General features: G+C 36.1%; 1 protein-coding gene across 10 annotated transcripts in view; it reads right to left on the minus strand.

The window, feature by feature from the left end:
• The window catches only part of Vps13b (vacuolar protein sorting 13 homolog B), a 757,361-nt gene that overhangs the window by 434,940 nt on the left and 295,822 nt on the right, over positions 1-26,599 (minus strand). For all 10 annotated transcript variants that reach the window (XM_071602212.1, XM_071602213.1, XM_071602214.1 and 7 more), the window contains one exon: positions 2,473-2,582. In XM_071602212.1, coding sequence (XP_071458313.1) covers positions 2,473-2,582 — 110 coding nt within the window. The remainder of the gene's footprint in view (positions 1-2,472; positions 2,583-26,599) is intronic.

Raw genomic sequence — 26,599 nt, forward strand, 5'->3', positions numbered from 1 at the left:
TCTAGCAGTCAGAGAAATGCAAATCAAAACCACCCTAAGATACCATCTCACTCCAGTAAGATTGGCAGCCATTATGAAGTCAAACAACAACAAGTACTGGCGAGGATGTGGGGAAAACGGTACACTTGTACATTGCTGGTGGGACTGCAAATTGGTGCAGCCAATTTGGAAAGCAGTATGGAGATTTCTTGGAAAGCTGAGAATGGATTTCACCATTTGACCAAGCTATTCCCCTTCTCGGTCTATTCCCTAAAGACCTAAAAAGAGCATGCTACAGGGACACTGCTACATCGATGTTCATAGCAGCACAATTCACAATAGCATGACTGTGGAACCAACCTAGATGCCCTTCAATAGACGAAGGGATAAAAAAAATGTGGCATTTATACACAATGGAGTATTACTCTGCATTAAAAAATGACAAAATCATAGAATTTGCAGGGAAATGGATGGCATTAGAGCAGATTATGCTAAGTGAAGCTAGCCAATCCCTAAAAAACAAATGCCAAATGTCTTCTTTGATATAAGGAGAGTAACTAAGAACAGAGTAGGGACGAAGAGCATGAGAAGAAGATTAACATTAAACTGGGATGAGAGGTGGGAGGGAAAGGGAGAGAGAAGGGAAATTGCATGGAAATGGAAGGAGACCCTCAGGGTTATACAAAATTACATACAAGAGGAAGTGAGGGGAAAGGGGAAAATAATACAAGGGGGAGAAATGAATGACAGTAGAGGGGGTAGAGAGAGAAGAGGGGAGGGGAGGGCAGGGGAGGGGAGGGGGGATAGTAGAGGATAGGAAAGGTAGCAGAATACAACAGACACTAGTATGGCAATATGTAAATCAATGGATGTGTAACTGATGTGATTCTGCAATTTGTATACGGGGTAAAAATGGGAGTTCATAACCCACTTGAATCAAAGTGTGAAATATGATATATCAGGAACTATGTAATGTTTTGAACAACCAACAATAAAAAAATTAAAAAATAAATAAATAAATAAAATTCTTTAGGAATTGGCTCTCCTTTCTATCAGTCTCCACAAGAACAGTTTATTTCAATTCAGAAATAAAACTAACTCCTCCATGCCGTGATTTGCAGTTTCTTTGTCCTTGCTCTAATACTTCAGTCTGAAATAACCTTCTCTCTATGGTTTACCCCTATGATGCTAACCTTATTTTTTAATTCCTCCTATTCACATATTCTCAGTTTGTGGAAAATCATTTCTCCTTTTTTTATAATCTTGGACATGTATCTACATGGCAAATAGTAAATATGATTTTTCTATATTCCTTAATATTCTCAAATGCCATAAATACTCCTGGAGAAGAAATACTCTCAACAATAACTTCTATTTCTGTAGACTCAGTGCCTACTACAAAGTCTAGTATTCTGTAAATACTTTAAGAAAGAATGATACATGAAAAAGGATGGCAGAAATTTCAAATGAATTGGGATATTGTGAAGAAAAAATACTCTTAAAAGATGCTCCTTGAGGACCAGTGATGTAGGTCAGCAAGATAGCATGTAATTAGATTGAGCAAGGGCCTGAGTTTAATTCCTAGCAGAAAGAAAGGGAAGGAGGGAAGGAGGGAAGGAAGGAAAAGAGAGATACTCCTTGGATTGTATGTTTCAGTAAATGTTTTAATTATTACATAATTATGAAATCATGTATTTTTCTTCTACCAATGAGTACTAATTATCACAGGGAGGGTAGGTGAGGGGGGATACAAAACTACTTCAAACACAATGATAAAAATTAAAACAATGTCAATATAAAGTGCAGTACAGTATAAATATGGCCTCAAAAATTGTCAGTTCTGTCATTTAATGACCAAGTGACTGTAGGTAAATAAAGCTCAATAAAACATCAGTGTCTTCAACTTTAAAACAAGAATAATAAAATCAATTACCAGAATTACATTTAAGTATCCTGATACAAAAATTTTAAGTATTCTTGAAATTAAAATTACCTATTTCTTGCTGTGTAATTTGTATCCTTTTAAACAAAAGTATATCTGAAATATTTTGTACAAACAATCCTATTTCCAATATTAAGCATTCAATGAATATTTGTTAAAAAAAATCTAAAGAGGAAGAGGAAATGGTAACACGTTAAAAGAACCTAATATTTACTGAGCAATGTTCTGTATGAACAAACAGCTAGATACTATAAGGGAAATCTGGGCCATGAAACAGGTTGTCTAAATTTTTCTTATTAATCTGTCTGTTTAAGCAATTGTACAGAAAGCTACTTCAATATTCAAAGAAATTCTTTGTAGAGCTGAAATTGTTATGAATAAAATTAAGAAACAGAATTGTTTGAAAGAAGTAGAGCAAGGCAAAAAAAAAAAAATCCTGGCACATCCATAAAAGGAGAACTAATGAAAAGACATATATAACTATATAACTATACTAAATAATTGCAGAAACAATTTGCTCATTAAGGGATAAAGATAAAGAGATCACTCACCTGTGGCATATGTCTACTTGTTCGCTTCTGAGGTTGATAGATGAGCCATGTATATAAGATTGGGTCAATATTCACAGCAATTCCTTGTATACTACAAAGAAGTACAGCACCTAAACAAACAATATTTTAAAATTCTCATAATTCCTCATGAAAAGAAATAAGCTTGAATCAATTTAGAAGTCAGATGGCTGCAAGAAAATGATACTAAATTAGTGTTGGTAAGGACACAGTAATTCAAACCCTTACACAGCACTGTTAGTAAAGTAAAACTGAGCAATCACTTTGGAAAAATAGTATGGCATTCCCTCAAAATTAAAAAAAAAAAAAAAAAAAAAAACTTACAATATGACCCAGTAAATGCTTTCTTAGGTACAAACCAAAGAGAATGGAAAGCAAATGTGTACCAAAAACATTGTACTTAAATTTTCATAAACATAATTTATAATAGCAAAAACAATACAGATATTCATAAATTGAAGACTGCAAAAATATGGCAGATCCATAAACTGGAATATTACACATTCCAAAAAAAAATGAACTACTGACAGCCCCATGCTATAAAATGGATGAACCCTGCAAACTTTATGCTAAATAAAATAAACCAGTCACCAAACAATACGTAATGTATTATTGTACCTACATAAAATGGCAGAACAGGTTAAAGCACAGAGACAAAAAGAGACTTAGTGGTCACAAGGCCTGGCAAGTGGGAAAAGTGGAAATAATTGCTAATAGATATGTAGGCTATTTACATTTTAATTATAAGTGCTTATTAATTGTGCAAATTAATGGTTCTTTTTATGGCATTTCCATAATGCACATAATATGCTTTGATCAAATCCACATCTTTCTACTGATCTCTCTGACCCTCACTGCTTCTTCAATAGGCCTTTTTCTACTTTCATTCCATCTCTCTTCCCCCCCCTCTCCCGATTTTATAAGGGGAAACATGTGATACTTGTCTGAAAGTAGCTTATTTTGGTTAACATAATCATCTTCATTTGCATCCATTTTCCTCCAAATGATATAATTTAGTCCTTCTCTATGACTAAGTGCTATTCCATTGTGTATATATACCACATTCTATGAGTTTATGGGCATTTAGGCTGACTCCCCAACTCAGCTATTATAAATAGTTCCATGATAAACATGATGGGTATCTCTTTTGAGATGCCATTTAAGAGTAAATTGGGGACATGGTATCCACTTCTAATTATGTCACTGTACATTCATTAAAAACAAGAACATGCTCTTATGTAAATTATTCCTTTCTGAACATTTATTGTTGTTAAGATTCCTTCATGAAGGGTTTTTAAATCTTTCCTAATCAAAAGCACATTAATTTTTTTCTAAAAAAATGTCTCTCACAAAGTCTTCTAACATTCCTAGAAAGAACAAATATTTCTATTGCAAATAAGAGGAAATGCAGCACACTAAAATAAAGTATTACTCAGTCCATTTCCTTTGAAATGTATGATTTTCTTTGTTGAAATGTTTTTAGTTTTTGACACTAGTCATAGTATAGATTCAACTTTCTTTAGAAAGTCTCTGCTCCCAAATGAATAATAATCAATGTCCACAACTCCTCACAAAGAAAACCAACTGATTATCTCCTATACTCACCTACCCAGACTCTGTCTACTTCAAGCCAATAGAGTGTCAAAGCATAAAAGTATAAGCTCTAAGGTGGTAATGGTACATGAAAAGATAAAATGATTCACCAGAATCTCAACAGGGTTATCTGAATTTGGCACACTCTGGGCCTTAATTTTCTCCATTTTAAAGATAAAAGGGTCTGTAGCAGGTCAAGATAGAATAACAGGACCATATTAACTCTCCCAGATCAAACAACCAAAATATTGGGAAATAATGTTTTATATCACATAAGTTATGATAAATTCTGAAAATGGGGCCCAAAAAGACTGTGAGACCATAATATATGAAAAACAAAATAAGTGAGCCCCAAAACTGTCACATCTTACTGTAATTTTGGGAGAATTTCTAGGACATGGTACAAGAGAAGAACCTATCCAAAGTCTAGAGATATCTCCATGCTGAGAAGACAGTTGAGTTTTAGGAAACCAGGGTAGTTCAAGTTCTCATGAAAGAGAACCAAGATGTTCAGAGAACTGAAGAAATTTTCAAAGGATCTCCCTCAAGTATTTAACAAAGGGAGGAAAGAGCAACAGAAAAACAAATGGACAAGAGCCATATAAAAATTACTCATTATTATTAATCCTTACAGAAATGCAAATCAAAACCATGAGTTAGAATTTCATACCCATTAAGATAGCTTAAAAAAAAAAAAAAACAACCACAAAGAATGTAAGAAGTTAAGTGTTGGTGAGGATGTGGAAAAACAGGAATCCACACACTCTGCTGATGGGAATAGAAATGGTTCAGCTACTGTGAAAAACACTTTGGTGATGCCTCGAAAAGTTAAATATTGAAAAAACAAACAGCCCAGAAATTCCACTCCTAGATATATATCAAAAAGAACTGAAACCAGTACTCAAATATATTCATACACATGTTCATATTCACTAGTACTGTTTGTTAAAGACAAAAGGTGGGAACATTTTGAATAACCCATGGATAACAAGAAAATGACATGTATAACAACAAAACAACTACCTATATAAGACACATAAATGTTTGTTGTTAGTTATAACAGCCAAGTTCTGGAAACTAACTAGTCATCAACAGATGAGTAGATAATCAATTTGTGCTATATATAAAAAAAGGTATGGGGCTTGGGTTGTGGTTCAGTGGTAGAACACTTGCCTAGCATGTGTGAGGCACTGGATTCAATTCTCAGCACTGCATATAAATAAGTCAATAAAATAAACAACTAAAGACATAAATAAAAAAGTAATATATGTCAATAAAAAGCAATAAACAATGTACACATTTCAAAATAACATGTTGCATACAATAAATATATAAAATTACTTTTTAACAAGTACACATGGGGTTGCATCACATTTCTATTTCATATTGCAGCTATAGATTTCTAAACTAGCACTTAGCAATAATTGTATCTTCATTCAAAAAAAGAAAGGATCATGTAATATAAATTTTCAAGTGACTTGTAGAATTCAAAATAATCTTAGTCATAAAGGAAATTAGGAGGAATTACAAAAATGAAAACAATAGGCTGATGTCTTCTATCTTGACTTGTGCAGTTGCTTCCACAGATATATGCAATGTTACAGTTTGCGTATATCCTCTCCAAAGCTCTTAATCCCTACTGTAGTGGTATTTCGAAGTAGAGACTTCTGAAAAGGAGTAACTCCATCCATACAATGCAATAGCTCCATCCATACAAATGCAATAGCTCCTTATAAAAGAGCTGAAGGTTGAAGGAAGCATTCTCTTCTGGCATGTGAGGATTCACCATTTTTTCCTCTACAGAAGATGCACCAACAAGATGCCAACTTGGAAGCAGACAGCAGTCCTCAATAGACACCAATGCTTCCATCAGCTTGATTTTGGGGCTTTCAGGTTTCTAGGATATTCCAGACAAGCATTTGGGGAAGTAGAAGGAAATTCAAGAGAAGCAGCATGTGGAAGCAATTGTTTCAAAGAAGACAGTGATCAACTTTGTCAAAATGGCTGCCAGTTGGATAAAATAAGGATTGAGAACTGCCAACTGAATTATTTAGTACCTGATAACTTGGACAAAGGAGTTTCAGTGGGATAGGGGGAGCAAAAACTGGTATAGACGAGTTTAGAAACAGAAGAAGAAATGGAGACAGAGAGTATAGATAATATTTTGAGAAGGCAATATGCAAAGAGGGTAAAGAAATGTGGTAGCTGGTGAGAAGAAAGTGAGTTCCAAGGAAAGTTTTTGTTTCTTTTTTGAGATAAGAGAGAAAATACAGAATATTTACATGATCCAGCAAAGAAGGAAGTTTGGATGCCCTAAAAGTATAAGTATTGATGACTGGGGTAATATCCTGGAAGAGATGGAATAGAGTAAACAAGCTTTAGAGAGAAACATGGTTAGTTCTTCTATAGTAACAGGAAGGCAAAGTATAGCAACAGATACTGAAAAGGAAGTAACTGGTTGTGTGAAGGTGTCTTTCTAAGTCTTTTCAGAGTTACAGGAAACAAAGTCATCATCCATGAAGTGGGTTTAAAGTAGGTAGGGAAGGTAAGAATAGTGGATGATCTAAAGAGAAAATAAAATCAGAAATGGTAGTTTAGGATGGTACTTTTCAAACTTAAACGTACACAAGGACTCACCTGGGGGATCTTACTAAAATACATATTATAAATCTATAGCTCTGGTGCATATCCTTATGTATGCTTTGCCACTCCCCCAGCCACCCCCACAGATTTGCTATTTTTGAGACAGAATACCATTATGTTGAACAAGCTGGCCTGGAACCTGAAATCCTAGCAAGTAGCTATTATCTCAGGTATGTGCCACAACACCAGCCACCTTTTCTCTCAATTTTTACTGGAAGCCATTTTATAGCTCTCATGTCTTCTTTTAGTTTTATCTCTATTAACATTATCTTCCTACTTTAATGCTACACAGCAAGTATTAGATGTTTGCTATAATGAATATTTTTTTTCAAAAAAACTGATATTTTTTCTAGTTTAATGTATAATTCAATATCTACTTATTTTAAGCTCAAAGCCTAAATTTAAACACTCTGCTATACTGTAATTTGTATTTTTTTCACAGGGCTGGAGGTAACTAAGAATTGAATGAAGGAGAGCTTTAACCAATGAGCTACACCACTAGTCCTTTTTAAAACAGGGCCTCACTAAATTGCCCAGTCTGGCTTCAAAATTACTATCACACTACCTCAGTCTCAAGTTGCTGAGATTACCAGTGTGTACCACTACACCCAACTATTATTCATATTGCTTTAAAGCAACTTTGCTTGATTGTGATGGGTATATAGAGCAATGAGATCAGTCTATCACCCAAAGGTCCTGTTGTGTTGAATCAGACACAGTTTTTCTCAGCTCATATTGAAGTTATCAGCTTTCTCACAATTAAAGAGAAATCTTTTGCAATACGTGATGATTTTAAGGAAAAGACTGAATGAAAATCTCACAGAAGTGCATTATTTTTGCACAAGAAAGACATTTTACTCTGTTTTTAAAAAGGTGGGGTGGAGAATGATGAAAAAGGTTACACACTGGTTAATATTTTTAATTTTGATGAAACTGATCACATTTATTGTCCTCCAATGATGTATATTTTAAACAAATTATAAACCCCAGCACTAAAGTTTACACTGATAATGATGTTGTTTATAATGTTAGCGGAGATCTAATTGTACTAATATTTTTACTATATTATTATTGTTTTGTGACTACTCTGGTTATAAAGTTTCACGTAATACATATTGAGGGATAACTGCTTCTAAATCTACTTCCCTGAAATATTTGTTAATGTGATGAAATTATATGAAGACCCAAGAATAAACTTCTGGCTTGACCTTTCCTATAACTAAAGGGGTCATGTAACAGCATCAAAATTTGCTGAATTATTTATCTAAAGTAATCAATCTTATGAAACAATCTTCCTTCTAAGAGAAAGACATAAAAAGACGCAGTGGTAGGGAAGGGAGGCAATGTTCCACTAAGCACATTCAGGAAATGAAGACTGAGTAGTATTAAAATGAGAGGTAATAGGAAGGAATCTACCATGTGACGCAGTTATCCCACTCCTCAGTATGTATCCAAAGGAGTTAAAATAAGCATACTACAGTGACATAGCCACATCAATGTTTATACCAGCATAATTCACAACAGCTAAACTATGGGGCCAAACTAGGTACCCTTCAACAGATGAATGGATAAAGAAAATGTCACACTCACACATACTAGAGTGTTACACAGGCACAAAGAAGAATGATTTTATGACATCTGCCAGTAAATGGATGGATCTGGAGGCTATCATGCTGACTGAAAATAAGCCAATACCCCAAAACCAAAAGTCAAATGTTTTCTCTGATATGTGGAAGCTAACTTACACAAAGTGGGTATTTTAGAAGTTCAGTGGAGTAGACAAAGGAAAATGAAGGGAAGAAGGGGAAATGGGAAAAGGAAAGAGTGAATGAATGAATCTGACATTAATTTTCCTATGTACACATATAAATATACCACAGTGAATCTTATCATAGTGATATCCATAAGAAATTAATTTTTAAAAAAATAAGTAACTATGGGTAAATGGCAGAAAGATCAGTAAAGGGAAGGGAGCAAGAAATGGGAAGAGGAAAAGGGAAGGAAAGGTACTGGGGTCTAAATAAGAAAAAGAGGTGACCACGCACAGAGCAGGCCCAGCGGCCTGCTGAGGGGCAGAGCCGCCCCACACCCCCCGCGCCTGCCAGGTAGGGGAACTGTGACCACCGACAGAAAAGGCCCAGTGGCCTGCGGCGGGACAGAGCTTCCAATCACTCCTGCAAGGTAGGCGGGCCTGCGACCCACCGGCAGAAGAGGAGCAGCAGCCTGCTGAGAGGCTGAGCCGCCCCCTCCCCCTGCACCGGCAAAGTAGAGGGAACTGTGACCACGCACAGAGCAGGCCCAGCGGCCTGCTGAGGGGCAGAGCCGCCCCCACGCCCCGCGCCTGCCAGGCAGGGGAACTGTGACCACCGACAGAAAAGGCCCAGTGGCCCGCGGCGGGACAGAGCTTCCAATCACTCCTGCAAGGTAGGCGGGCCTGCGACCCACCGGCAGAAGAGGAGCAGCGGCCTGCTGAGAGGCAGAGCCGCCCCCTCCCCCTGCGCCGGCAAGTAGAAGGAACTGTGACCACGCACAGAGGGGCAGAGCTGAGGGGCAGAGCCGCCCCCCACCCCCAGCGCCTGCCAGGTAGGTGGAACGGTGACCACCGACAGAAAAGGCTCAGTGGCCCGCGGCGGGACAGAGCTTCCAATCACTCCTGCAAGGTAGGCGGGCCTGCGACCCACCGGCAGAAGAGGAGCAGCGGCCTGCTGAGAGGCTGAGCCGCCCCCTCCCCCTGCGCCGGCATAGTACAGGGAACTGTGACCAAACACAGAGCAGGCCCAGTGGCCTGCTGAGGGGCAGACCCGCTCCCCACCCCCCGCGCCTGCTAGGTAGGGGAACTGTGACCACCGACAGAAAAGGCCCAGTGGCCCGCGGCAGGACACAGCTTCCAATCACTCCTGCAAGGTAGGCGGGCCTGTGACCCACCAGCAGAAGAGGAGCAGCGGCCTGCTGAGAGGCAGAGCCGCCCCCTCCCCCTGCGCCAGCAAGGTAGAGGGAACTGTGACCAAACACAGAGCAGGCCCAGCGGCCTGCTGAGGGGCAGAGCCGCCCCACACCCCCCGCGCCTGCCAGGTAGGGGAACTGTGACCACCGACAGAAAAGGCCCAGTGGCCCGCGGCGGGACAGAGCTTCCAATCACTCCTGCAAGGTAGGCGGGCCTGCGACCCACCGGCAGAAGAGGAGCAGCGGCCTGCTGAGAGGCTGAGCCGCCCCCTCCCCCTGCGCCGGCAAGGTAGAGGGAACTGTGACCACACACAGAGCAGGCCCAGCGGCCTGCTGAGGGGCAGAGCCGCCCCCCACCCCCCGCGCCTGCCAGGTAGGGGAACTGTGAACACCGACAGAAAAGGCCCAGTGGCCCGCGGAGGGGCAGAGCTTCCAATCACTCCTGCAAGGTAGGCGGGCCTGCGACCCACCGGCAGAAGAGGAGCAGCGGCCTGCTGAGAGGCAGAGCCGCCCCCTCCCCCCCGCGCCGGCAAGGTAGACTGAACTGTGACCACCATCAGAACAGGTCAGACCTGCAACCGAGAGACAGAACAGGCCCAGTGGCCTGAGGAAGGGTAGAGCCGCCCCCCCCCCACCCGCGCCTGCAAGGTAGGCGGACCTGCGACCCACTGGCAGTACAGCCCCAGAGGCCTGCAGAGGGGCAGTGCCGCTGCCTGCGCCTGCAAAGTAGGCAGAACTGCGACCACCGACAGAACAAGCCTAGCGGCCCGCAGAGGGACAGAGCCGCCGCCCGCGCCTGCAAGGTCAGCGGACCTGCTACCGACCGGCAGAGCAGGCCCAGCGGCCTGCCGGCGTGGTAGGCACATTGCCCCAATTGGAGGAGGGGCAGAGCCGCGGCCCACGCCTCCGAGGTAGACTTTGCAACTATACAAGACCAATATAAATATATAGGGGGAAAATTCAATAGCACAACAGTTTCACCAAGTAGAAAGGAACGCGAACAGTATGAAGAGACAAGGAAAGAAAGGACCACAAGCATTGCAGGTCAACTCAACGTTAGAAGAGGTAATAGCTGCAGCAGATGGAATGTCAGATAAAGAATTCAGGATATACATGCTTCAGATGATCTGGAGTCTCAAGGAAGACATCAGACAGCAAAATCAGACAATGAAAGATCACTTCAACAATGAATTACATAAAAAAATCCAAGAAGCAAAAGATCAACTATACAGGGAAATAGAGGTTATAAAAAACAAAGAAACAGAAATCCTAGAAATGCAGGTAGCAATAAGCCAACTTAAAAACTCAATTGAGAATACTACCAGCAGAGTAGAACACTTAGAAGACAGAACATCAGACAATGAAGATAAAGTATTTCAACTTGAAAAGAACATAGACAGCTCAGCAAGACTGTTAAGAAACCATGAGCAGAACATCCAAGAAATATGGGATAATATCAAGAGACCAAATTTAAGAGTCACTGGGATACAGTAAGGGACAGAGTTTCAAACCAAAGGAATGAGCAATCTATTCAATGAAATAATACGAGAAAACTTCCCAGACTTGAAGAATGAGACAGAACCCCAAATCCTAGAAGCCTACAGGACGCTGAATGTGCAAAATCATAAGAGACCCACACCTAGACACATTATAATGAAGATGCCCAACATACAGAATAAGGAGAGAATTTTAAAAGCTACAAGAGAAAGGGAGCAGATCACATTTAGGGGTAAGCCAATCAGGATAACAGCTGATCTTTCAACACAGACTCTGAAAGCTAGAAGATCCTGGAATAACATATTTCAAACACTGAAAGAAAATGGGTTCCAACCAAGAATTGTGTTTCCAGCGAAATTAAGCTTCAGGATGGAAGATGAAATTAAAACCTTCCACGATAAACAAAAGTTAAAAGAATTTGCAGCTAGAAAACCATCTCTTCAAAACATCCTTGGCAAAACATTACAGGAAGAGGAAATGGAAAATAACAATGAAAACCAACAGTGGGAGGTAGTACAGGAAAGGGGGGGAAATAATCAAAGAGGAAAACAAACCATGTTTAGTTACATAAATAAACAAATATGGCTGGAAGAACAACCCATATCTCAATAATAACCCTAAATGTTAATGGCTTAAACTCACCAATTAAGAGACACAGGCTAGTAGAATGGATCACAAAACAAGACCCAACAATATGCTGCCTACAGGAGACGCATTTGATAGGAAAAGACATACATAGGCTGAAGGTGAAAGGTTGGGAAAAATCATATCACTCATATGGGCTTCGGAAACAAGCAGGAGTATCCATACTCATATCAAATAAAATAGATTTCAAGCCAAAGTTAATCAAAAGGGATAAAGAGGGACACTACATACTGCTCAAGGGAACCATACACCAACAAGACATAACAATCATAAATATATATGCCCCAAACAATGGTGCAGCTATGTTCATCAAACAAACTCTTCTCAAGTTCAAGAGTCTAATAGACCACCATACAATAATCATGGGAGACTTCAACACACCTCTATCACCACTGGACAGATCTTCCAAACAAAAGTTGAATAAGGAAACTATAGAACTCAATAACACAATTAATAACCTAGACTTAATTGACATATATAGAATATACCACCCAACATCAAGCAGTTACACTTTTTTCTCAGCAGCACATGGATCCTTCTCAAAAATAGATCATATATTATGTCACAGGGAAACTCTTAGACAATATAAAGGAGTAGAGATAATACCATGCATCCTATCTGATCATAATGGAATGGAACTGAAAATCAACGATAAAAGAAGGAAGGAAAAAGAATACATCACTTGGAGAATGAACAATAGGTTACTGAATGATCAATGGGTTATAGAAGACATCAAGGAGGAAATTAAAAAATTCTTAGAGATTAATGAAAACACAGACACAACATATCGGAATCTATGGGACACATTGAAAGCAGTTCTAAGAGGAAAATTCATTGCTTGGAGTTCATTCCTTAAAAAAAGAACAAAACCAACAAATAAATGATCTCATACTTCATCTCAAAATCCTAGAAAAAGAAGAGCAAAACAACAGCAAAAGAAGTAGAAGGCAAGAAATAATTAAAATCAGAGCTGAAATTAATGAAATCGAAACAAAAGAAACAATTGAAAAAATTGACAAAACTAAAAGTTGGTTCTTTGAAAAAATAAACAAAATCGACAGACCCTTAGCCATGCTAGCGAAGAGAAGAAGAGAGAGAACTCAAATCACTAACATACGGGATGAAAGAGGCAATATCACAACAGACACCTCAGAAATACAGAAGATAATCAAAAATTATTTTGAATCCTTATACTCCAATAAATTAGAAGATAGTGAAGGCATAGATAAATTTCTTAAGTCATATGATCTGCCCAGATTGAGTCAGGAGGATATAGACAACCTAAACAGACCAATATCAATTGAGGAAATAGAAGAAACCATCAAAAGACTACCAACTAAGAAAAGCCCAGGACCGGATGGGTATACAGCAGAGTTTTACAAAACCTTTAAAGAGGAACTAATACCAATACTTTTCAAGCTACTTCGGGAAATAGAAAAAGAGGGAGAACTTCCAAATTCATTCTACGAGGCCAACATCACCCTGATACCTAAACCAGACAAAGACACTTCAAAGAAAGAAAACTACAGACCAATATCTCTAATGAACCTAGATGCAAAAATCCTCAATAAAACTCTGGCCACTCGGATACAAAAACATATCAAAAAAATTGTGCACCATGATCAAGTAGGATTCATCCCTGGGATGCAAGGCTGGTTCAATATACGGAAATCAATAAATGTTATTCACCACATCAATAGACTTAAAAATAAGAACCATATGATCATCTCGATAGATGCGGAAAAAGCATTCGACAAAGTACAGCATCCCTTTATGTTCAAAACTCTAGAAAAACTAGGGATAACAGGAACATACCTCAATATTGTAAAAGCAATCTATGCTAAGCCTCAGGCTAGCATCATTCTGAATGGAGAAAAATTGAAGGCATTCCCTCTAATATCTGGAACAAGACAGGGATGCCCTCTCTCACCACTTTTGTTCAACATAGTTCTCGAAACACTGGCCAGAGCAATTAGACAGACGAAAGAAATTAAAGGCATCAAAATAGGAAAAGAAGAACTTAAATTATCACTATTTGCAGATGACATGATTCTATACCTAGCAGACCCAAAAGGGTCTACAAAGAAACTATTAGAGCTAATAAATGAATTCAGCAAAGTGGCAGGATATAAAATCAACACGCATAAATCAAAGGCATTCCTGTATATCAGCGACAAATCCTCTGAAATGGAAATGAGGACAACCACTCCATTCACAATATCTTCAAAAAAAATAAAATACTTGGGAATCAACCTAACAAAAGAGGTGAAAGACTTATACAATGAAAACTACAGAACCCTAAAGAGAGAAATAGAAGAAGATCTTAGAAGATGGAAAAATATACCCTGTTCATGGATAGGCAGAACTAACATCATCAAAATGGCGATATTACCAAAAGTTCTCTATAGGTTTAATGCAATGCCAATCAAAATCCCAGCGGCATTTCTTGTAGAAATAGAGAAAGCAATCATGAAATTCATATGGAAAAATAAAAGACCCAGAATAGCAAAAACAATGTTAAGCAGGAAGTGTGAATCAGGCGGTATAGCGATACCAGACTTCAAACTATACTACAGAGCAATAGTAACAAAAACAGCATGGTACTGGTACCAAAACAGGCGGGTGGACCAATGGTACAGAATAGAGGACACAGAAACCAATCCACAAAACTACAACTATCTTATATTTGATAAAGGGGCTAAAAGCATGCAATGGAGGAAGGATAGCATCTTCAACAAATGGTGCTGGGAAAACTGGAAATCCATATGCAACAAAATGAAACTGAATCCTTTCTCTCGCTATGCACAAAAGTTAATTCAAAATGGATCAAGGAGCTTGATATCAAATCAGAGACACGCCGTCTGATAGAAGAAAAAGTTGGCTACGATCTACATACTGTGGGGTCGGGCTCCAAATTCCTCAATAGGACACCCATAGCACAAAAGTTAATAACTAGAATCAACAAATGGGACTTACTCAAACTAAAAAGTTTTTTCTCAGCAAAAGATACAATAAGAGAGGTAAATAGAGAGCCTACATCCTGGGAACAAATCTTTACTCCTCACACTTCAGATAGAGCCCTAATATCCAGAGTATACAAAGAACTCAAAAAATTAGACAATAAGAGAACAAACAACCCAATCAACAAATGGGCCAAGGACCTGAACAGACACTTCTCAGAGGAGGACATACAATCAATCAACAAGTACATGAAAAAATGCTCACCATCTCTAGCAGTCAGAGAAATGCAAATCAAAACCACCCTAAGATAACATCTCACTCCAGTTAGATTGGCAGCCATTATGAAGTCAAACAACAACAAGTGCTGGCGAGGATGTGGGGAAAAGGGTACACTTGTACATTGCTGGTGGGACTGCAAATTGGTGCAGCCAATTTGGAAAGCAGTATGGAGATTTCTTGGAAAGCTGGCAATGGAGCCACCATTTGACCCAGCTATTCCCCTTCTCGGTCTATTCCCTAAAGACCTAAAAAGAGCATGCTACAGGGACACTGCTACATCGATGTTCATAGCAGCACAATTCACAATAGCTAGACTGTGGAACCAACCTAGATGCCCTTCAATGGATGAATGGATAAAAAAAAATGTGGCATTTATACACAATGGAGTATTACTCTGCATTAAAAAATGACAAAATCATAGAATTTACAGGGAAATGGATGGCATTAGAGCAGATTATGCTAAGTGAAGCTAGCCAATCCCTAAAAAACAAATGCCAAATGTCTTCTTTGATATAAGGAGAGTAACTAAGAACAGAGTAGGGTCGAAGAGCATGAGAAGAAGATTAACATTAAACAGGGATGAGAGGTGGGAGGGAAAGGGAGAGAGAAGGGAAAATGCATGGAAATGGAAGGAGACCCTCAGGGTTATACAAAATTTCATACAAGAGGTAGTGAGGGCAAGGGGAAAAATAATACAAGGGGGACAAACGAATGTCAGTAGAGGGGTCAGAGAGAGAAGAGGGGAGGGGAGGGGAGGGGAGGGGGGATAGTAGAGGATAGGAAAGGCAGCAGAATACAACAGACACTAGTATGGCCATATGTAAATCAATGGATGTGTAGCTGATGTGATTCTGCAATCTGTATATGGGGTAAAAATGGGAGCTCATAACCCACTTGAATCAAATTGTGAAATATGATATATCAAGAACTATGTAATGTTTTGGAACAGCCAACAATAAAAAATTAAAAAAAAATAAATAAATAAATAAGAAAAAGACATATTCCATGTTTGTTGAATTATGTTAAAATGGATTCTACTGTCACATATAACTAAAAAGAAGCAAAAAAAAAAACCAGAATATTTTCCAGGAAAACATGGTAGGTGGGTATGATCACATGAAAAGCAAAGGGAGATTAGGAGAATAGACAAAAGAGGTGGTAAGGGAGTGGAAGAACTGGGGAAGGATACTGGCCAAACTGTATTGTTCTATTGTTGAATGTACAAATATATAATGCCATATCCCACCAATACATACAACTATAATGCAGCACCATAAAAGAAAAAAAAAGAAAGAGAGGAAATATAGAAGGGTATACTTTAATCAAGAAGGACTTAATGTAGGAGGTCCTTGAGGATACTGACTTCTATATTTATCCAATATACATACTAATTTCTGTGACTTAATGTCAGGGAAGGAAGGCAATGCTCTGCTAAGCATATCGAGGAAATGAAAACTATCCATCAATCCATCCATTCATCCAAAGGGAACCATATCAAATAGCGTACCTCTCTACATACATTTATTTATGTCTCTATGAGTTGACAGAAGGAGAAGTACTAGTCTCCCCCAAGATATATATGAATAATTTTATACATCAGTCACCCATTGGTGAGAAGGACTAATCTAATAACCTGTGGAGCCAAGATGACAATTATGGATGATATTTTTCTCTAAAAGTTTTCTTAATCAAAATCAGAGTGTTTATAGTGGAATCAGAAGTACAATTCTACTATAACTCATATATGTGAGATGACGCCCCTGATGTTCTGATACCTTGTTTGCTATCTTGCTTCCACATCTTTTACTTTAAGAAAGGAATCAACAGACTGTACTGTGCATAATCGGTATGCCATCTGATTGCAAATGAAGAATGACTTTTATATTTTAAATAGAAACAAAGCAAAAGAATAACTGTAAGACTAGTTAAAATCACATGAAATTCAAGTGAACGTCTATAAATAAAGTTTTATTGGAATGTAGCAACATTCATTTATTTACTTCTTGTTTATGGCTGCTGTCCAGCTGTAACAGCTGAGTAGTTGCAACAAAGAACACAAAAGCATAAAATATTTATAATGAATATTTAATATTCATTAAAAATAAATTGTCAAATCCTACAAAAAGAAATATACACATTTTTATTGGAGGTACTATGAGAAACTAAATGCCTACCAATTCCTCAATAACATAGCTAACTGTCTACTGGACCTTCTAATAAGACTCTCGAAAGATAATTCTGAAATTCTTTTCTGGTGATACCATGTAATAGCCATGATTATTATAAGGTAGGTATTAACAATTTCATTTTATAAACGTGAAAACTGAGAATTAGTGAGAGATGGTAACTTGTTCAAGTTTCCTGTACCTAGCAATTCAACCCAACATTGTCTCCACAAAGCCTGTAAGCATAAGAATTACTGCCTTGATATAGCAGAACAGAGAATAAAAGAATTGAGAGTACTGATTTTCCTCAAAAGACAATAATTTCCCATTGTGATACAGACAATGATACAGTAATAAACACCTTCCAGAAATCAAGACCAATATCCTTCAGAGTAAGGTATACATAACCTGTCCAATAAAACCTTTTGAAAGGGGATAAAAACTAAACTTGCTTATCAAAACTGGATCTCACTGTAATCCCCTTCCTTCTGTCAGTGATGCAACTATTCTTAATTTTCCAAATTATGTAACAAATTATCTACATAACCTTTTATACTTTCCAGGAGATCATATGCAAGATAGCAAAAGTCCATGAAAAATGTATAATTAGAAATAAGCCATGTGTGGTGATGCATGCCTGTAATCCCAAGAGCTCAAGAGGCTAAGGCAGGAGGATGACAAGTTCAAAAAGCCAGCCTCAGCAACTTAGCAAGACCCTAAGCAATATGGTCAGAACTTGTCTCTAAATAAAAATAAATAAATATATAAAAAGGGTTGGGGTGTGACTCAGTGGTTAAGCACCCCTGGATTCAATCCCTGGTACCTAAATAATAATAATAATAATAATAATAATTATTATTATTATTATTATTAATGGATATGGAATAGCAACTCCAGGGAGAAAGAAGTCAAACATTGGGCTCTGGACTTTTATCCTTTCCCAGCAACATGAGTCTTGGGTGGAGAAGACAAAGAATGGGTTCTGCATTCTGGACTTTCATCTCAGTAACAATGGGTTTCAAACTTGTACAACTATTTTACTGATTTAGACTTTGAACCTGCACAACTAGTTTCCTGACTACCCAAGTCTCTAATGAGAGTAACACTAAACATTCTGCTATGAATAATTCTCATTAAAACCTGTAAACAATAGACCCCTGTTTTAACTAGTTGCCATTTTCTCCCCTGAAAATGTGCCGTTCCACCACTGTCTAATAAAGATAGCTTACTGATCCGCTGAGGTCTGCTTCCATTTCAGTTGTTTTTGCTTACAATAATAAATAATTACAGAAATTAGAAAGTCCATAAATTCTTAGTTATTAATATCTTCACATCTACAATACCGTGTTTTTGAAAGAAAAAAAATGTGGCTCCCATTTGTAGTTTAGTAAATCAAGGTTTTGGTAATGTACTGATTCCTAATATACTGGCCATACTTTTCAATTAAAACGGGCACAGTTTTTATTGCATAACTTCTATGTTAAACTGAGCATGTACTGATTTAGACTACCTCTATAGTTTAAGTTTACATTTAAATTGTTCTTTAATTTTATTACAAATACCAAGACTGACTGATATAATAAACTGTAGAAGTTTAAATTTCTTTTAAAAAGATAATTCATGCATTTTTTAAATTACATGGAGGACTCTATCTAGTATTATTGTTTACTGTTGAAAATATAAAATGTCTTCCATTACAATACCTACAGCATTTGTTCTTCCTATCCTTTATATTCATCCACATTTATTAATGTGATTTTTTTTAGAAATCATACATATCATATATTTTTCTTTAAGACAAATTAGAAAATTATACATGTTTTGTAAAGGAGAATAATATCGAGGAAAAACCTGTCAAAATATAGAAGTATAACCCAGAACCCTGGAAGAAAATTAATATTCTAACATTAATGAAAATGTTGCTTTTAAAATCAATATTATTTTATGACTTTTTGTCCAAAAAGTGTATTTAATCTTATTGGCAAAGAATTATGTTTTTAAAAATCAACTTACATGTTATGTTACAAAAGCAATTCATAAGAATTCAGTAACTACACAATTAATATTTATCAATATTAATGTCCAAAATAAATTTAAAATGAAATACTCATCTTTTAATAATATACATAATTTAAAGAAAAACAAGATAATATCTACAAGAGTGGTATGAAATATTATTCCTACACTTTAAAAGCTATCATGGTATATATGCCCAAGAATCTGAAACATTTAAATAAATTATTATCATAAGAGTCAATAACTTAAAATATCACAGAAATTTTACAAATTCAACACTAAAAAGTGTCCAAAGATCAAAATTTGCATATACTTTCTAATGACAATTGTAGATTTAGGTCCTCCTACTTTTCCCATCTTCCTTACCAGCACCTCTGTAATAATGGCAAGGTTTAGGAAGCACCACAAGGTGGTGCTAATATCATCTCATAACTAGTTGGGTAGACCAGAGTTGCTAATCAGATGTGGCCTAAAATGAGATTCTCCAACCCTCAGGGTGGATACCAACTCTAACATTCTCTAGTTCAAGAGAAAAAATAAAAAATATTCAGTTTTCAAAGATGTAATACTGGCTATAGAAAATAATTTATAATCCTCTAATATTTGGTTTACATCAACATTCTTGTCATATGGTCAGAGTACTTATAACTCTATAAATAACTGCCTTTATACTACTGTCAAATGAAATCACAAATTTACAGTCAATGAATGAACTTTCATCAAGCACAAATCAAGACTTCTTTATCAAATTCTTATGTGGGACAAGTGATAATAAAAGTCTAGTACTGTGAAAACCATACTAACACTACCAAATTCTGTTTCCATATTAACACTTTTATCAATTCTGCATACTTACTCATCTTTTGAATAGACATTTAGAAAAACTTTTAGTAATTTCCCAAAATTTGGGTTCTGAAGGGAATAAACAACCTACTTTCAAGCTGCTTTCAGTCCCTGTCATATAGACAAATGAAGAAATGAAAAGGAGGGAGGGAGAAAGGCAGGAATACGTCTGGCTCCAGAAAAACAGCAATTCATAGGAAAATATAGAGTAACAACTGGAATAAATAATCCTCATTCTACCAGTGTAGAAGATGAGTTTTACAAAAGTTCATAATGAAGTTGTACAAGGTCACACAAGCACCAACACCTCTTTTTATTGTGCATTAAAATAATGCTGTTGAGCTTGATGAGGATCACCAGTACTTACTACCTGGTAACTGTGTCAAAAAATGTGGTATAAAGCATTTTATACCAATTTGTCACCTAATCAGCACACCTACCCTAAAAGGTATTATCATATTCTCCATTACAGATAAGGAAACTGAGGAACAGAAATACTGAATGAATTTCCTAATATAACTATTAAATGATAAAGCTGGGATTCAAATTTAAGTAATATGGCTACACCTCACAGCAAATGGTGTCACTCATAAAATATTTCTTTGGGGAGTCAAATTAATGGTTGTTTATAATAGGCATTAAAAGCAAAAGGCAAAAACTTTAATTCTAACAAAAAAAATGAATAAAAATGCTAACACAGACCATGGAAACATACCTCAAGGACCTTGGAATCAAGACTGAAACAACAGTTTATTAGCCTAAAAAAGGTTTAAGTATTAAAACCATAAAACAGTAAAAAAAGCAAAAATTATCAATTACTGTTAGTTAAAGGAAACAAAATAAATATTAGAAATGGTAAAATATGAATAGTTACAAACAATAGCTAGTGTAAGATAAATATATAAACACATTGGTTAACAATAGGTTGGAAAAGTCATGAGGGAAAGGCACATTTTAAATGAATATTTTTTAATACATAGGTTTGCATAAGTGAGAAGGCAGAAAGGAAATTCTGAGCAGTTTAATAAAATGTGTAAAAATATAGATGCAAAAAACTGCAAAATTGTATTCAAAAGTTGATCCATATGACTGAATATAGTGTTTACACAGAAAAAATTAAAATAGAAAAAATTTTTAAGCTTTATTCTTTCACAGTAACCCAAAGCCTAGAGATGAATATATGTGTATGTGTGTCTATGTGTGCATGTGTGTGTTTCTTTTATAGTAATTACATTTTCTTAAAATTTTCAAAAAGCAAGAGAGAAACTAGATTTCAAATTGCATAAAGAATGAATCACAAGGAATCTAGATGAATGTGATGTATGATAGGAAATGAAGTCACACAGAAATGGAAGAACAAATGGAATAAAAAAGTTAAACAAATTACTAAGTCTACCAGCCTGCAATTCAAAAAACAATTAAAACCAATACTAGAGATTCCTAAATATTTTCATTAGTATACCTACTAAAATTATAACTTTACACTAAAATTCATTTTAAATTATTTCTTCCTTAAAATGATAAGGATATTTGTTCAGTATTTTTATTTTTTCTTCAAGAGGATAAGGAAGAACTTAATTCACAATGTTTCATGAAAAACTCCTAAGCATATAATATTTAAGTCTCAGGAAAGTGCTATTAGAAGTTACTTTACAGAAAAAGAACCATGAACCATAATCACAGAGGTATAATGACCAAATCCAAATTATACCTGGAAGTTAAGATTTCAACACAGTTTTCCAAACTTAAAAACTTCTTTTTCATGGTTAATAATTTTCATAACATTAAAAATTACTGTGTAAAACAAAATTTCTGAAAATTATCAACAGTATTACCCAAACCAGATACACTAGATATATCCCTAACCTAGACCAGTTGTTAATTCCTTTAAGCACCAAAAACTATTCTAAGCCTCAATGACATAGCAGACAAAAGAAGAGGCGGGCACACAAGAGAACAAAGTAGTAACAGGAAAAAGATGACTGGGTACCTCTAACTATTGGGTCATCATAAAGACCTGTCTATAAAACAAACATGTAAGTTGATATGTAGTTAACCAAATACAAAGCATTAAAATACCATTGAAAACAGAAGGCACATTTAGAACAGCAGACCTGTCAGGAACATATTTGTTATAATATATCCAGAACATGGTAAGTCAGGGTCAGTCATAGACAAGTTCAGAGAGTTAAGAAATTTTTAAGTTAAGAAAAGAAATTGGAAATTTTATATGCAATATGAAAAGACTTTAATATGAGAATAATTTGATTTATATTAAAAGGGAAGAAATTACTCTGGTATGTAAAGAATATAACACAGCAAATTTGGAAACAGAGACATCAATTAGACTTCAAATAATCTGGTAGGGTTCTTAGCATTTTCCCCTAACATGCGGAAAATAACAGACTCCAAAATGCAACAGTCATGGAAGTTCATCGCCTCCTTCAGGAAGCTATGCTCTATAAGAATAGGAGATAATACTCTTCCACTGATTACTTTCCAATTTCCTTTCATCCATAGGTAAACATTTCTCCTTTACTTCTATTTTTTCCTATTCTCTGCCTAGCTTAAAAATCCACTATGAGCATTACTCAAATCAGAGTTGAATTTCTTCCTAAAAAGATAAATCCTCTTGCCTGAATTAAACATTCTTAATACCTTAAAATGCTTAATTCTGGAGAGAGACAACCAAAAAGACATTTCCACAAATAAGCGTACAATTTTCTAAATAAGATTTAACCCTCCTGAGAAAAGTCAAAAGATAACCTAAACTCGAATAGGGAATTCCCACTTAAAAATCCAATTTCAATATGCTTTCTGAGTATAGACAAATTTTTATGCAGCTGAGGATAAAAAAAAAATAGATATTCCAGTTCCTACAAACGTCTGTGAGACACTAAAACTACTCACAGGAATCTGATGCAATAGAGAACTTCAATTCTCATTTATTTGTATCCTGAAACAACTGTTCTCTATTGTTTAGAAACCAAAGAATTTGAAGGTAAAAAGAGTCTGAAGTAGCAAGCTAATAATAATGATTCTCCACAGAAGCTATACATTATTAACTTTTTTTAATATATACCAGGGATTGAACCCAGAGGCACTTAACCACTGAGCCACATCCCCACCCCTTTTTATTTTTCTTTTGAGACAAGGTCTCACTAAGTGACCTAGGGCCTTGCTAAGTTGCTGAGGCTGGCTTTGAATTTGCAATTCTCTTGCCTCAGTACCCCTCACTACTTACCCAGCCACTGGGATTATAAGCATTTGCCACCATGCCCAACCATTTTCAACTATTAAAAGTGAAAACTCAGTTCTCAACTAAATGTTTCTCCAAACTATCCAAGTCTCAGAATGCAAACTGTGTTGATATTTTTATTCCCCCAAATATATACTGTGTGTAGTTACTACATATTGTAAAAATCAGTAAACAAAAATAATGAGTTGAAGTGATTTAAACCTATTTCCTCACAGAAATAAGGGTGATACAGCAGATTATATTTTTAGTCATGGATCTGCTCTTTTTAGACATCAATCATATTTAATTGTGAAAACACATTTATATAATATTACAAAAATGAAGTACTTTATAATGGAAAAATAGTGACAAAACTCACAGATAATTTTACACAATAATAGTATACTCTTAAAACTAAGGACTTTATCTTAGTTTTCTTAACTGTTTTTGCTGCTACAGATCAGTAAAAAGCCATCATGAAGGAAATGTAATACAGGTTTTATTTAAAATACATTCAGTCACTGAAAAAATAAGGTGGGGGGAAGAGAGACATAAGTCAAATAAATGAAATGTTGAGAAACAGATTCAAAAATGGCTAAGTGCTATCTTTGCTTAACACTCAATAAATGACCAAATACTGGGCATTCAGTATTGTGTTTTTTTCTTCTGTGTGTGTATGTGTGTGTTGAAAAGTCTGTCTTTAATATTACAAATATATCTCCTTCAAATGAGCACTTCACTCTATAGCTAAAGTATGCCTGCTTTTAAAATTGATAAATCAAACTCACTTAGCCTGATATTAATAATCCCTTAGTCCCTCATTATACACTGCTTCAAAATGTCAAAAGATTACAATATTGAAGTTGTTTCACTAACTTCACATATTAAATGTTTTACTACATAAGCTTCTGTCATGGAGTTCTCCTAAAATATAGTCAGTACAACTGCTTTTTAACTTTTATCAGTTACCTCTCAGGACTGATGTACATATAACCATCAAAAACAGAGTTTGTTGTTGTATTGTTTTTTGGCTTTTAAGTAAATTCATTAGAACTTAAAATCAAGAAGAAAATTGCTGAAATTATACTATTATATAATGTCCACAATTTTTAGAATTTGGCCTTTGGAATTTCTTTTTAAAAAATCTATTTATATTTCAACCACATAAGAAGTCATTTTTTTCTTTTGGGAGGTACTGGGGATTGAACTCAGGGACACTCAACCACTGAGCCACATCCCCAGCCCTATTTTGTATCTTATTTAGAGACAGAGTCTCACAGAATTGCTTAGCACCTTAATTTTGCTTAAGTTGGCTTTGAACTTTCAATTCTCCTGCATCAGCCTTCCAAGCAGCTGGGATTACAGGAAAGTGTCACCACACTTGGCTAGAAGTCATTCTTTTTTACCTGTTAAACAAAGTTCAAGTTTTTTTGGTCACAGGCATTTTTTTCTTTCAACTTTTAAAATCTGCGTCATTCTTATTAATTCTCATTTCTTAAAATAAACTCTGTGAAGCTATTTACTAACTAAGAAATCCTTGTATTACATAAGAAGGTGGCTGAGAAAAAAATAATGGAGCTCTTCAAAAAATAAACTTGTGTGTGTGTCTGTGTATGTGTGTGTTGAAAAAAGTCTATCTTCTATACTAGTTTAAGGTCTGGTGTAGTGATGCCACCTGCTTCACTGTTCCTGCTAAGAATTGCTTTAGCTATTCTTGGTCTCTTATTTTTCCAGATGAATTTCATGAAGGCCTTTTCTATTTCTATGAGGAATGTCATTGGGAATTTGATTGGAATTGCGTTAAATCTGTATAATGCTTTTGGTAGTATGATCATTTTGATAATAATAATTCTGCCTATCCAAGAGCAAGGTAGATTTTTCCATATTCTAAAGTCGTCTTTGACTTCTTTCTTTAGGGTTCTGTAATTTTCATTATAGATATCTATAACATTTCATCCAACAATAGGAAAACACATTTTTTTCTAACATGCTCATGGAACTTTCACTAAAATAGAACATAATTTTGGATACACAGCAAGTGTTAGCAAATACAAAAACGTTAATAGAATTCCTTGCATTTCATCTGATCATAATGAAATGAAATTAGAAATCAATAGCAAGAAAATATATAAATATGGAGATTGAATACACTTTTAAATACGGAGTAGGGGTAAATTTTTTAAATTCTCAGAATCAAATGAGAACAGACATACAATGAATGAAAATATCTGGGACAAAGGAAGTTATAAAAGGAAAGTTTCTATGAGTGCCTACATTAAAAAAAAAAAAATCAAAATATCCCAAATCGCCTGATGATGCATCTTAATATCTTCCAGAAGCAACAACAATCAAACTCAAAACCAGTAGAAGGAAGGATAATATTAAGATCAGAGCCAAAATTGATAAAATAGAGAATAAAAAGTACAAAGGATCAATGAAACAAATAGTTTCTTTGAAAGGGTAAAGACGATTGTGAGAACTAACTTAAAAAAAAAAAAAAAAAAAAAAGTCCAAAGTGAACTTAGAGGTAAAAAAGGAGATATCACAATAAACATCACTAAAATTGAGAGTGTCATATGGACTATTGTGAAAACTTACATTCCAATGTTACAAAATGGACATAAGGTGCCCCCCAAAAGGTGGCAAAACAAACCAGGAATATTTAGAAGTAAAATGATTAGATTATGAGAGCTGTAGCCAAATCGGTAGACTAATCCTTTTAGAAAATTTGGAAGATAATTTGAAAGAACTACTACTGGGTGGAATCTGTGGGCAGGTAGTCAGTGAGGAAATGAAATAGTTCACTGGAAGTATGTCTTTGCAGTTTGTATTTTGTCTCTGGAGTCAAGTCAGTCAGTTCCCCCTCCCCAGACTGTGCTTCCCAGCTTGCATGAGGTGAGCAGTTTTTCCTCTATCATATCCCCAACCATTATGTTCTTCCTTAACATGGGCCCAAAACAATTAGGTCAAGTGACCATGGCTGAAACTCTAAAACCAGGAGTCCAAAATGTACTTTTCTTCCTCTAAGTTTTTCTTTTCAATAAATTATAAAGTGTATGAGAAATGGATAATTTTGAAGAAACAAACTACCCAAATTAAACCAAGAAAATATAGAAAACCTAAACAGACCAATAATAATCAATGGGATTAAAGGAATAACACAAAGCCTTCCACGAAAAAAAGCCTAGGACCAGATGATTCACCACTTAATTCTACCATACCTTTAAAGAAAAATTAATGCCAACACTCCTCAAATTATTAAATTAAATGGAAAAGAGGGAACATT

This window comes from Marmota flaviventris, chromosome 15 (assembly GCF_047511675.1).
Source record: "Marmota flaviventris isolate mMarFla1 chromosome 15, mMarFla1.hap1, whole genome shotgun sequence".
Taxonomy (NCBI): Eukaryota; Metazoa; Chordata; class Mammalia; order Rodentia; family Sciuridae; genus Marmota; species Marmota flaviventris.